This window comes from Schistocerca serialis, chromosome 2 (assembly GCF_023864345.2).
Source record: "Schistocerca serialis cubense isolate TAMUIC-IGC-003099 chromosome 2, iqSchSeri2.2, whole genome shotgun sequence".
NCBI lineage: Eukaryota > Metazoa > Arthropoda > Insecta > Orthoptera > Acrididae > Schistocerca > Schistocerca serialis.
The window spans coordinates 538,874,247-538,888,802 of NC_064639.1; the positions used below are offsets into that span (position 1 = coordinate 538,874,247).

A 14,556-nucleotide genomic window follows, 5' to 3' on the forward strand; every position below is an offset into this window, starting at 1 on the left:
AACTAAGCCCACTCCATCATTGTTCAATTGGAGCACTGTTAGATGCAACTTGAATAGAAGGTCACTGGTTAGACAGTTAACTTTATTAAAAATATGAACAACATACTTTTTTCTGTGCCACTCACATTTGAGTACTTGTCAGAACAGAAGTATTAGAATATATTTCTTTGTGCTCCAAGGCAAGAGGTGCACAATTTCAACTGTCCTGCTAACGTTATGAAATGGTCTTCAGCTTGCTGAGGGCACATGTCAACTTGAGCTGTTATGACTAAGATAGTCAAATATGTACAAGGTATTTTTAATTTCTCTAGTATCAAGTTTATCACAGTGATTAAATTGTGCAGTGAGAAAACTATTAATGTGTTACTTACAACACAGATATGGATATCACTGAAACACAAGTAAGCTATCAGAAATAAATTATGTTCCATTAAATTTGTGTGAGTAGTTAATCAGCTGCATTTCCCAAAAGTGCTTACTCTGGATATGAAAATAGCACAGCCTCCCCTAAGGAAGGATGAAGTGCTGTTTTATGTGCTACAAAACCAACATCAAAATGTGATTTATATTTTTATTGTGACCATCATGATGATGATACAATAGCAGCAGATAACAGAGGACTGCTAAGCATATCAAGATATCTTTCAAAAAGCCAGCACATAGATAAGGGTAGATCACTGTTGCTTGACTATTGCCTCTACAGTCATCATGAGCTCTCTTAATCCTTTTTTTATTTTATTTTTTTTCCCTTTTATGTGATGGTAAAAAACAGCATTTGTTGTTGGAAGAAACTTTTATCACACAAATTTAGATGATTTTTAGAATGATAATAACTGATCTTATATTCCCTCTGCATCTTAATTTGTAGAAAGCTTTTATAGTACGAGTTAGATATCATTCACATAAAGGTGAGAGGGGACAGAAAGTAATGAAACAAGGGAGTACACCAAAGCAATATTCCTATTTCATATCACTGCTGATATGACTTAAATGCTCATAAAAACTTCACTTTTCACTTGTAGAATTTATTCATGTCTTTTCATACTGAATACTGTATAATACAGCTTTTTTTTTTAGTAAATCAGGTAAACAGCATGTACCACAACTACTCATTAATATTTATGGTAATAAATGTGGCTGTTTGCTGTAACTGTATGTACAAAACAATACAAAAATCTCTAACAATGCAGTCATGGAATAACTTTTGCATGTAAATTAAAATTCATATTGTAATTTCTTATTTTCTCGCTTCAAGGTGAATACAAACTATTAGATGTTGAAATCACTGAACAATATGAAAACTATGCTCTATAAACAAGAAATTTTGTCAAATCAGGACTTTTTCCTGAATAAAAGTGTCTAGATTGGACATAATAATGATAAAGTATGTGGCTAAACAAATTATTTTTAATGCTTTTACAAATACTGTGATATTTGCCAGTCAAAATAATTAGAAGTCTCCTTGAATACATGACTTATTAACTGAATGAAAATCACCTTTCACTTATTAATAGTTTAGATTGTACTGAAGTTACCAAAACCCACAGCAGTCTGAAATGTTCAGCTGTCTAGCAGCATATTCAGCAGTCTAGATAGCAGCTTTGGAGCACAGTAAGGCTGATTGTCCTTCCCCACACGGCACCAGTGAACACACCATACACTCTCCTAGACGCAAATAGAAACAATAAAAATCGGTGTACACTACACAAGAATATGGAAAATGTTTCACAGTTACAGCAAAAATTTGAGTCTTTTGGTTGAATGCCACACTACAAATGATAGTTTCTTCCCTGACATTTACATAACTTTCAGTTTTGGCAAGGCTTTGTGTATATGGGACAAATGACAGTAACAGCTTAAACTAAGACACCTTTAACTGGCTGAATAAGATGTTTCACAGTTTGGAAACAGTGATACCACTTGTAGTGTGACTGTCTAAAATTATGGAACTGAAATTCTCTTGAATATTTCATTATTATTGTTATGGGCTCATTTATTTACAGCACACAGCTCATGCGATAAGAAATAGTAATTTATGAAAAACATCAGCTGTTAATTGATGGTGTTCCATATCCTGGATGAGTAACCTAACCACAAGGAAACAAAGAAGCTGATTAAAGAATGACACCACACAATGACCAATGGAGGAGAAAGCCGTTATGGTATCAATAAAATGAAGGCTACTCATCTGAACAACAAAATAATCTGTGTGTTTTAATTTCTAGCTGAAAATAAGGGGTTTTTCTGTCTGGAGTAACAGTTTGACTCATATGGAATTCTAGTAAAAATGTGTGCAGTAATTTATAAGAGTTACAGTTGAAGCAAGTGACAAATTTTGTGTAACATGTAAACATAAACACAAAAATTTTTTTTTTTTTTGTGTTTCACATAATTTAATTGCTCCAAGTAACAAAATACATCCAGTGAGTAAAACAATCTTTAAGTTTGTATGAAGTCTTCATATATATCAACTGACCTGAGTCAGTCTCATGGATGGATAAAGGTAGCACCTATTCAATGCGGCAAAAAGCCAAAAATGAGCACATTAACATCCAGTAAAAGACTGTGGTTTAAATCAACCTTAAAGTCATTTACCATGTTATTTACAATAGAAGTACTGAGAAACTTTTGAGCCAAGTTGTTCTCCAGAACCAACATCACCTGCCTCCGTAATGACTTATCCTCCTCTACATACTTCAGTCCATCCTAGATTATTCACGGTAAGGCAGAGGCAGAGGGAAAGGGGGGGGGGGGAGAGAGAGAGAGAGAGAGAGAGAGAGAGAGAGAGAGAGAGAGAGAGAGAGAGAGAGAGAGAGAGAGAGAGAGAGAGAATAAACCAAACAAGCCAAAAATCTGCAGATAAATATAAATGGAAGTTGGTGACATATAGTAAATGAAAAAACCGCAGCTATCCAAGGAAATGAAAACAAATTTTTAATAATTGGTGACTCACTATTGAGAAATATCACTGTCACCAAATGCAAAATCAATGTGTGACCTGGAATTAGAATGCAACAACTAGGCAAGCATTTTAAAATGATGGTAACTCAAAACAAGTGTGTACAGGACTTGATCCTGAGCCGTCAGAATTACAAGGCAATTTTGTACATGCTGGAGAAAATTTGTTAAGAATCAGTACTGAAGAAGAATTTGCAAATGAAACAAAGAACATAGTTCGTGTGGCAGGAAGTGTCTGAGGGATCCATGCTCATACTCAGCGGAATTTTAAAAAGATCAGCTGATTTATTGATCATTTCATCTACAGCTGCTCAATGTGCAAGAGATATTTGGATTTTTTTGTTAATATTAACAGTTTTACATATAATATACCTTTGTACATAATAACACACATTAATATATCAATTAATGATGAATACTTAAATAAATGTTGTTACGCTATATGCAGAGAGATAAAATACAAATGTTGTTCTGAGTGAGACTACATTGGGTAAACACACAAAAAATTAGTTTTGTAGATATTCATTTATTGTGTAAAAGCAGTGATCAACCAAGTACGTCTTCGGTTTAGATTTGAAGTGACCAATGTTTTGTATGTGTTTAATGGTATCTGGTAAGGCATTGTATAGTTTGATTCTAGGATGGATAAGTCTGTTTTGAAATAACTTTGTGTTGGCGCTTTGAACATGTACATCTAATTTTTGTCTCATATCATAGCTGTGTATTGTGCGATTTTGAGTGATGAGTGGTCTTTTTGTATGTAAGTTTTGCTTTAAATACATTATATTTTCAAGTATATATATATATACATACATACACACACACACACATATACATATACACACACATATATATATATATATATATATATATATATACATACATACATACATATATACACATATATACATATACACACACACACATATACATATACACACACACACACATATATACATACACACACACACACACACACATATATACATACACACACACACACACACACATATATATATACACACACACACACACACACACACATATATATATACACACACACACACACACACACACATATATATATACACACACACACACACACACATATACATATACACACACACACACACACACATATACATATACACACACATACATATATATATACACATACATACATATATATATACACATACATACATATATATATACACATACATACATATATATATACACATACATACATATATATATACACATACATACATATATATATATATACACATACATACATACATACATATATACACATACATACATATATATATATATACACATACATACATACATACATATATACACATACATACATATATATATATATACACATACATACATACATACATATATACACATACATACATACATACATATATACACATACATACATATATACACATACATACATACATACATACATACATATATACACATACATACATACATACATACATACATATATACACATACATACATACATACATACATACATATATACACATACATACATACATACATACATATATACACATACATACATATATACACATACATACATACATATATACACATACATACATACATACATACACATACATACATACATACATACACATACATATATATATACATACATACATACATACATACATACATACATACACATACATATATATATACATACATACATACATACATACATACATACATACATACATACATACATACATACATACATACATACATATACATATATATACATACATATACATACATACATACATATATACATACATATATACATACATATATACATACATACATACATATATACATACATATACATACATATATATACATACATACATACATACATACATATATGTATATATATACATATACATATATATATATATATATATATATATATATATATATATATATATATATATATATATATATATATATACAAGGAAGTGGCAGGATCATCCCTTTTTTGAAACAATGGTCTACACGATTTGCGATTATCTACCCTTTCCATTATTCTTATAATTTTTTTTTAATGTCAGTGAGTGACAAATGTATTCCAAAAATAAACTGTGCTTTCGAAGAGAAGGATATCATCTGGGGGATATCTTCATAGATCCAAACAAATTTCTGTGTGAAAACTGCCTAAAGAAGGATGACATAAATTTAAACAGACTGGGATCTGTAATTCTCAGTGGAATGTTTACAAATGTATGTAAAATAATTAGAAATAAGAGAAACTAAAATGACATGAGGGAGAGGGAAAGACTACGAGACCTGACAATTAAGAGAAACAATGAAACAGAACATGGAAAAAACCACAAAAAAGAACCAGGGCACTCAAATATAAAATAATCCACCAGAACATTCATTCATGAAAAAAAAGGGTAACCCAATTAGAAATAATACTAAATGAAGAACCCCAGATATTCCAGCTCTAACAAAACATGGACTAAACCAGCATGAAATTTTAGATCTTATCATCACAGGTTATAATGTAATGGGTCGCTCATGCAGAAAGAATAGTACTAGTGGGCAAGCTGAAATACTAACAAATAATACGGTAAACAGAAACAGTATAAACAGTCTTCACTTATTAAAAAATGTAATACTGTAGTAGTAACAGGCCAAAAAATATATTTAACTAGTTCCTCACTGTGCAGCATACACATCTGCAGATTGCCAAATGAGTGGATAAACATTTGTCTTCAGTCCTGAGACTGGTTTGATGCAGCTCTCCATGCTACTCTATCCCGTGCAAGCTTCTTCATCTCCCAGTACTTACTGCAACCTACATCCTTCCAAATCTGCTTAGTGTATTTATGTCTTGGTCCCCTTTATGATTTTTACCCTCCACGCTGACCTCCAATGCCGTATTTGCGATCCCTTGATGCCTCAGAACATGTCCTACCAACTGGTCCCTTCTTCTTGTCAAGTTGTGCCACAAACTCCTCTTCTCCCCAATTCTATTCAATACTTCCTCATTAGTTATGTGATCTACCCATCTAATCTTCAGCATTCTTCTGTAGCACCACATTTCGAAAGCTTCTATTATCTTCTTGTCCAAACTATTTATCGTCCATGTTTCACTTCCATACATGGCTACACTCCATACAAATACTTTCAGAAAAGACTTCCTGACACTTAAATCTATACTCGATGTTAACAAATTTCTCTTCTTCAGACACACTTTCCTTGCCATTGCCAGTCTACATTTTATATCCTCTCTACTTCGACCATCATCAGTTATTTTGCTCCCCAAATAGCAAAACTCCTTTACTACCTTAAGTGTCTCATTTCCTAATCTAATTCCTTCAGCATCACCTGACTTAATTCGACTGCATTCCATTATCCTCATTTTGCTTTTGTTGATGTTCATCGTACATCCTCCGTTCACGATACTGTCCATTCCGTTCAACTGCTCTTCCAAGTCCTTTGCTGTCTCTGACAGAATTACAATGTCATCGGCAAACCTCAAAGTTTTTATTTCTCCTCCCTGGATTTTAATACCTACTCCGAATTTTTCTTTTGTTTCCTTTACTGCTTGCTCAATATACAGATTGAATAACATCGGGGAGAGGCTACAACCCTGTCTCACTCCCTTCCCAACCACTGCTACCCTTTCATGTCCCTCGACTCTTATAGCTGCCATCTGCTTTGTGTACAAATTGTAAATAGCCTTTCACTCCCTTATTTTACCCCTGACACCTTCAGAATTTGAAAGAGTATTCCAGTCAACATTGTCAAAAGCTTTCTCTATGTCTACAAATGCTAGAAATGTAGGTTTGCCTTCCCTTAATCTAAGATAAGTCGTAGGGTCAGTATTGCCTCACGTGTTCCAACATTTCTGCGGAATCCAAACTGATCTTCGCCGAGGTCTGCTTCTACCCATTTCATCTTGATCTACCTCCTCTTCCATTTCGATAATATTGTCCTCAAGTACATCGCCCTTGTATAGACCCTCTATATACTCCTTGCACCTTTCTGCTTTCCCTTCTTTGCTTAGAACTGGGTTTCCATCTGAGCTCTTGATATTCATACAAGTGGTTCTCTTCTCTCCAAAGGTCTCTTTAATTTTCCTGTAGGCAGTATCTATCTTACCCCTAGTGAGATAAGCCTCTACATCTTTACATTTGTCCTCTAGCCATCCCTGCTTAGCCAATTTGCACTTCCTGTCGGTCTCATTTTTGAGACTTTTGTATTCCCTTTTGCCTACTTTATTTGTTGCGTTTTTATATTTTCTCCTTTAATCAATTAAATTCAATATTTCTTCTGTTACGCAAGGATTTCTGCTAGCCCTTGTCTTTATACCTACTTGATCCTCTGCTGCCTTCACTACTTCATCCCTCAAAGCTACCCATTCTTCTTCTACTATATTTATTTCCCACATTCCTGTCAATTGTTCCCTTATGCTCTCCCTGAAACTCTGTACAACCTCTGGTTTAGTCAGTTTATCCAGGTCCCATCTCCTTAAATTCCCACCTTTTTGTGGTTTCTTCAGTTCACAACCAATAGATTGTGGCTGGAGTGCACATCTGCCCCTGGAAGTGTCTTACAATTTAAAACCGGGTTTCTAAATCTCTGTCTTACCATTATATAATCTATCTGATATCTTCTAGTATCTCCAGGATTCTTCCATGTATACAACCTTCTTTTATGATTCTTTAACGAAGTGTTCACTATGATTAAGTTATGCTGTGTGCAAAATTCTACCAGACGGCTTCCTCTTTCATTACTCTCCCCCAATCCATATTCACCCACTATGTTTCCTTCTCTCCCTTTTCCTACTCTCAAATTCCAGTCATCCATGACTATTAAATTATCGTCTCCCATCACTTCCTGAATAATTCCTTTTATCTCATCATTCATTTCATCAATTTCTTCATCATCTGCAGAGCTAGTTGGCATATAAACTTGTACTACTGTAGTAGGCATGGGCTTCGTGTCTATCTTGGCCACAATAATGCATTCACTATGCTGTTGGTAATAGCTTACCTGCACTCCTATTTTTTTATTCATTATTAAATCTACTCCTGCATGACCCCTATTTGATTTTGTATTTGTAACCCTGTATTCGCCTGACCAAAAGTCTTGTTCCTCCTGCCACTGAACTTCACTAATTTCCACTATACCTAACTTCAACCTATCCATTTCCCTTTTTAAATTTTCTAACCTAGCTATCCGATTAAGGGATCTGACATTTGACGCTCCGGTCCATAGAACGCCAGTTTTCTTTCTCCTGATAACTACGTCCTCTTGAGTAGTTCCCGCCCGGAGATCCGAATGGGGGACTATTTTACCTCCAGAATATTTTACCCGAGAGGACTCCATCATTTAACCATACAGTTAAGCTGTATGCCCTCGGGAAAAATTTTCTCAGACCATGATGCAATCAAAATATGCTTAATTCGTGTAACTAAAAAAGAAGAGAGACAAAAAATGGGGAAAATGAATCCTTAATGAACAAAACAGCCCTTAGTCTTACATTTCATGAAAATTGATGGGAAATACTACAACAAGATTCTTCAGAAGATCATAAAATGACTCATTTTATAAACTCCTTTTCCTGCTACCATAATATAACATGCCCACGAGAAAAGAAATAACAAAACTACCAATAAAAACAAAAAATGGATAACAAAAGGTATTTGTGTCTTCAGGAACCAGATGAAGTCGTTGCATATGCCAAAGTACTACAAGCAGCCAGACAGACAGATGAAAAAACTTATTTAAGAAGTGCTGATAATAGGAGCAAGGCTTGTTGGTTTATTAAAATTTTAATTGTGTACAAGCTCACAGGAACATAACAAAACCTTGTTTATGATCAGCATAGAAAGTAAAGCAGAACTGATCATTTTGTTACAAACCTACGGCAATGTTTTCAGTGACAGAAAAAGAACCAATACAGGTAATGAAAATACCTAAAAAACAAATAGAATCATGTGAATTGATGGACTATTATCTACAGATATTAAATAGAGTATGCAGGAACTCAAGAACCCTATTACACAACTAACGAAGATTTTATTCCTGAGAGGCCTTTTTTTCCTAATTGCTCTAAGACAGCATTGATAAAATTGGTGCATGAAAAAGGGCAATGAATATTAACCTGAAAATTACAGACTTTTGGCTCTTCTGCCCATTATATAAAAAGTATTTGAATGAGCTTATGCAGAGAGAACTCATTGCATTTCTGGCGAAATATGAATTAATCAACAAGAACTAGTGTGACTTCCAGAAAAACAACTGCACCACAGAAGCAGTCTTAAGAGTCATATTCAACTCTGACTCTAAAAGTAAATGCCTAGGAGTATTTATAGCTCTAACAAAGGCATTTGATTGTATAGGCCACAAAATTAGAAGATATATTAGGAGTCTATGGTGTACGAAGGAATGCAGGAGGCTGTATCTCATCATACCTGACAGACAGAAGACAATATACAGAAACCACAAAAACAACAAGAGAACAAAATATGATTTGAAGTTAGAACTTTACACTTCTCTGTGCCATAGATATCAATTCTTGGCTCATTATTGTTCATTTGATACGCAAATCACATCCAAAACATAATTATGGCAAAATAGTTACTTAAGCAGGTGACAACTACTGTTAAATAAAGACACAGAAAACCTAGAAATAAAAGCGAACTTAGAAGTAAGTAATGCCTTGCAAAGGTTTACTGAATTAAATTTGTGTAAGAGCATTACTAGAACACTGTCTAAAGGTTAAATTTAAAAAAATCTTCACAGTGAAGACAACATTTTCATAAATGAGTACTTAGTAAAACATTCCAAATACACTACATTCCTTGGAGTAACAACCAATGAAAGAAAATAAGACTAGAGCCTACTCTTGAAAGAACTAACCAGGCAAGAAATATACCTCTCATAGAACTGAAAAATTCTTTAACTCTCCTATATCATAATGTTCAGGGCTTAACCAGTAAGCTGCAAATATATGAGCTAGAGGTCCTTTTGGATGGTTCATTGAAGGAGATTTGTATCTTTTGTGTAACTGAACACTGGCTCCAAGAAATACAAAAATGTGCAGTTGGGATTTCAGACTTCCAGCTGATCAACAGCTTTTGCAGTGAAACATACAGAGGGGGTGGAATATGTATATCTGTAAGAACAGGTATTAAATCAGAGAAAATTAGGTTTCAAAATGTCTGCAGTATTGAAAAAGATTTGTAATATTGTTTATGTGAACTACCAGACAGTTTAATTATATGTATATATAGGTCCCCATCTGGCAGTTTTTAATTTTGCTCTGGAAATTTGGAAAATCTTCTCAACTCTCTAAATAGTCAGTCAAAATACATAATTGTGCTTTGGGATTTCAATGCTAATTTCAAGGACAACTGTAAAAAAGTGCAGGAACTGGTTAATCTACTAAAAGTATAATATGTGGACATGTGTGTAGAAGATGCCACCAGATACAGCAGCAAAAGTGAAAGTACGGGTCTTTAATGTTAAAAAATGTAAACTGGGACATGGAAAGCAATAGTTCCACAGATATAAAATTCAAAAAGTTCTTGTCAAATCATAAATACTGCTATGATATTACATTCCCTCTGAAGAGAATGAAAATAAACAAAATGTCAAATTCATGGATAACAAGTTAAATCAACAAGTCATCAAAGTCTTTGAATGCTATGTAAGTGTGCAAAGCAAAATACTATCTTGAAACCATATGTGAAGTGTTACAGGAAAAAGTACAGGGAAGCTATAGTTGTTGCAAAAAAGAACCACAATGATTCATATATCACAAAGGGTAATGAAATCTATATGGGAAGTTATTAATAATCATACAGGCAAACATGAAAATGTAAGTAATAAAATCACCATAAAACGCAAATGAAATTGTTGATGATCCATTTACAATAGCTAATATATTTAATGATAATTATATTAATGTAGCCCAAAACATGATCACCACTAAATATAATCCAAAGACGAAGGTGGTAACTCCAATAAATGAAGGGACAATGTACCTACATCCTATAACACCAGAGAAGTACAAACGGCTATCAGCAAATGAAAGAGTAAAATGACCTGCAGATTTGATGGTATCCCTGACAAAATTATTATATATAGTACCGATAATGTCTCTAACTTAAGCAGTTAACAGTAATACCAATTTATAGAAGTGGTGACTGGTTTGACATTAAAAATATCAGGCCACTATCATTATTATCTGTAATTTTGAAAATAATCGAAATAATAATGTATGGCAGATTGCTACACTTCCTAAACAAAAACAAAATTCTTGTAAATGCACAGAATGGTTTCAGAAAAGGCAAATCTACACAAACGGCACTCTTCAATTTCCTAGAACTTGTTTACAAAGCTATTGAGGACAAAGAACTGACCTGTGGGTTGTTTCTGGACCTTTCCAAAGTGTTTGATCTTATAAATCATGATCTACTACTGTTCAAACTGTATAATTATGGTGTCTGTGGTATTTCCTACGAGTGGTTCAAGTCATATTTAACTTATAGGAAACAATGAGTTCAAATTTCTCAGGATGGAAATGCGTACCATTCTGCATATAAAATAGTTAATTATGGGGTGCCCCAGGGCTCAGTATTGGGACCACTGTTGCTATTGATTTTTATTAACGACCTACCACAACAGTTTTCAACAGCTGATACCATATTATTTGCTGATGATACCACCTTCATTATAAAAGAGAAGAATGATTATGAGATGCAGCAAAAAAAACAAAGCAGCAGCAGTGGCAGAAAATGGTTTAAAGGTAACTGTCTAGTTGACAATGACGAGAGAACTGTATGGATGAACTTCAACCATATAAGGAACAAAAATAGGACCAATGTAAAATTCGCATTATTGAATAGCCAAATACAACAAAATAATCACATAACATTTTTAGGACTATGGGGTAGCTGAGCATCTAAGATGCGAAAAACAAGTAGAAATGCTTAACAAAAAATTAAGAAAGTACTGTTAGATATTAAGAATGCTTAAAGATTGCTGCAATACTGAAACAGTATTAAGTGCTTATTACACATACATGCATAGTCTACTGAAGTATGGGATAGTGTTCTGGGGTAGTGCTTGTTTTTCGAAGCAGTTTAAGCTCCAAAAGAAAGCAGTAAGATTAATAAGTGATGCTGCTTAGAGAGCACCATGTGGAGGTATCTTTAAGGAATTAAAAATGATGACTTTACCATCTATATTTATATTTGAAAGCATCTGCTTCATTAATAACCATCAAGTTTCAGCTTTGAACAGTGAGATCAACAATTATCAGACAAGGAACAGGGATGACTATCAGAGATGTGCACAGAAAAAACAGTGCATCAGGACAGTGCTGTTTACAGACCAAAAATTCTGTACAGTGCACTGCCAGATAGCACAAAAAATACCGAACATGAATACATTCAAAAAAGAACTAAAAAATCTACTAATAAACAACAGCTTCTACAGCATTAATGAATACCTGGAATTTTGCTCAAATCTGTAGGTCTGTTTCATAATTCTCTAAACAAAAATTCATAATTAACAACCATTCGTAGATAAAACAAAACTTCTTTTATCAATGTATACATCTAATTATGCACCTAGCTTTTGTGCCGTATGTTACTATGCCTAGTTAACTAAAGTACTGATATTTAATAGTTTTAGTAAAACAACCAAGGGGTTCCACTAGCTTTTATTCTATCTGTATGCAGGTATAAATATAATAGAGGTAAACATTCCACGTGGGAAAAATATATCTAAAAATACAGATGATGTGACTTACCGAACGAAAGTGCTGGCAGGTCGATAGACACACAAACATAAACATACACATACACATGAAATTCAAGCTTTCGCAACAAACTGTTGCCTCATCAGGAAAGAGGGAAGGAGAGGGAAAGACGAAACCATTGATGCCACTTCCTTATACACAAATATTCCGCATGTCCAGGGCCTCGCTGCGATGGAGCACTTCCTTTCACGCCGATCACCTGCCACCCTACCAAAAACCTCTTTCCTCATTACCTTAGCCAGCTTCATCCTGACCCACAACTTCTTCACTTTCGAAGGCCAGACATACCAACAATTAAAGGGAACAGCCATGGGCACCAGGATGGCCCCCTCGTATGCCAACCTATTCATGGGTTGCTTAGAGGAAGCCTTCTTGGTTACCCAGGCCTCCCAACCCAAAGTTTGGTACAGATTTATTGATGACATCTTCATGATCTGGACTCACAGTGAAGAACTACTCCAGAATTTCCTCTCCAACCTCAACTCCTTTGGTTCCATCAGATTCACCTGGTCCTACTCCAAATCCCATGCCACTTTCCTTGACATTGACCTCCACCTGTCCAATGGCCAACTTCACACGTCTGTCCTTATCAAACCCACCAACAAGCAACAGTACCTCCATTATGACAGCTGCCACCCATTCCACATCAAACGGTCCCTTCCCTACAGTCTAGGTCTTCATGGAAAACGAATCTGCTCCAGTCCAGAATCCCTGAACCATTACACGAACAACCTGAAAACAGCTTTCGCATCCCACAACTACCCTCCCAACCTGGTACAGAAGCAAATAACCAGAGCCACTTCCTCATCTCCTCAAACCCAGAACCTCCCACAGAAGAACCCCAAAAGTGCCCCACTTGTGACAGGATACTTTCCGGGACTGGATCAGACTCTGAATGTGGCTCTCCAGCAGGGATACGACTTCCTCAAATCCTGCCCTGAAAGGAGATCCATCCTTCATGAAATCCTCCCCACTCCACCAAGAGTGTCTTTCCGCCATCCACCTAACCTTTGTAACCTGTTAGTTCATCCCTACGAAATCCCCAAACCACCTTCCCTACCCCCTGGCTCCTACCATTGTAACCGCCCCCGTTGTAAAACCTGTCCCATGCACCCTCCCACCACCACCTACTCCAGTCCTGTAACCCGGAAGGTGTACACGATCAAAGGCAGAGCCACGTGTGAAAGCACCCACGTGATTTACCAACTGACCTGCCTACACTGTGAAGCTTTCTATGTGGGAATGACCAGCAACAAACTGTCCATTCGCATGAATGGACACAGGCAGACAGTGTTTGTTGGTAATGAGGATCACCATGTGGCTACACATGCCTTGGTGCATGGCCAGCACATCTTGGCACAGTGTTACACCGTCCGGGTTATCTGGATTACTTCCCACTAACACCAACCTGTCAGAACTCCGGAGATGGGAACTTGCCCTTCAGTATATCCTCTCTTCTCGTTATCCGCCAGGCCTCAATCTCCGCTAATTTCAACTTGCCGCCGCTCATACCTCACCTGTCTTTCAACAACATCTTTGCCTCTGTACTTCCGCCTCGACTGACATCTCTGCCCAAGCTCTTTGCCTTTACAATGTCTGCGTGTGTGTGTGTGTGTGTGTGTGTGTGTGTGTGTGTGTGTGTGTGTGTGTGTGTGTGCGAGAGAGAGAGAGAGAGAGAGAGAGAGAGAGAGAGAGAGAGAGAGAGAGAGAGAGAGAGAACCTGTCGTTTTTTT

The 14,556-nt window shown here is 35.6% G+C and overlaps 1 protein-coding gene across 1 annotated transcript in view; it reads right to left on the minus strand.

Annotated features, from left to right (window-relative positions):
- Window positions 1-1,094: 1,094 nt before the first annotated feature.
- The window catches only part of LOC126457518 (von Willebrand factor C and EGF domain-containing protein-like), a 183,019-nt gene continuing 169,557 nt past the window's right edge, over window positions 1,095-14,556 (minus strand). The window contains exon 9 of the mRNA XM_050093855.1: window positions 1,095-1,665. Coding sequence (XP_049949812.1) covers window positions 1,664-1,665 — 2 coding nt within the window. The 3' untranslated portion in view covers window positions 1,095-1,663. The remainder of the gene's footprint in view (window positions 1,666-14,556) is intronic.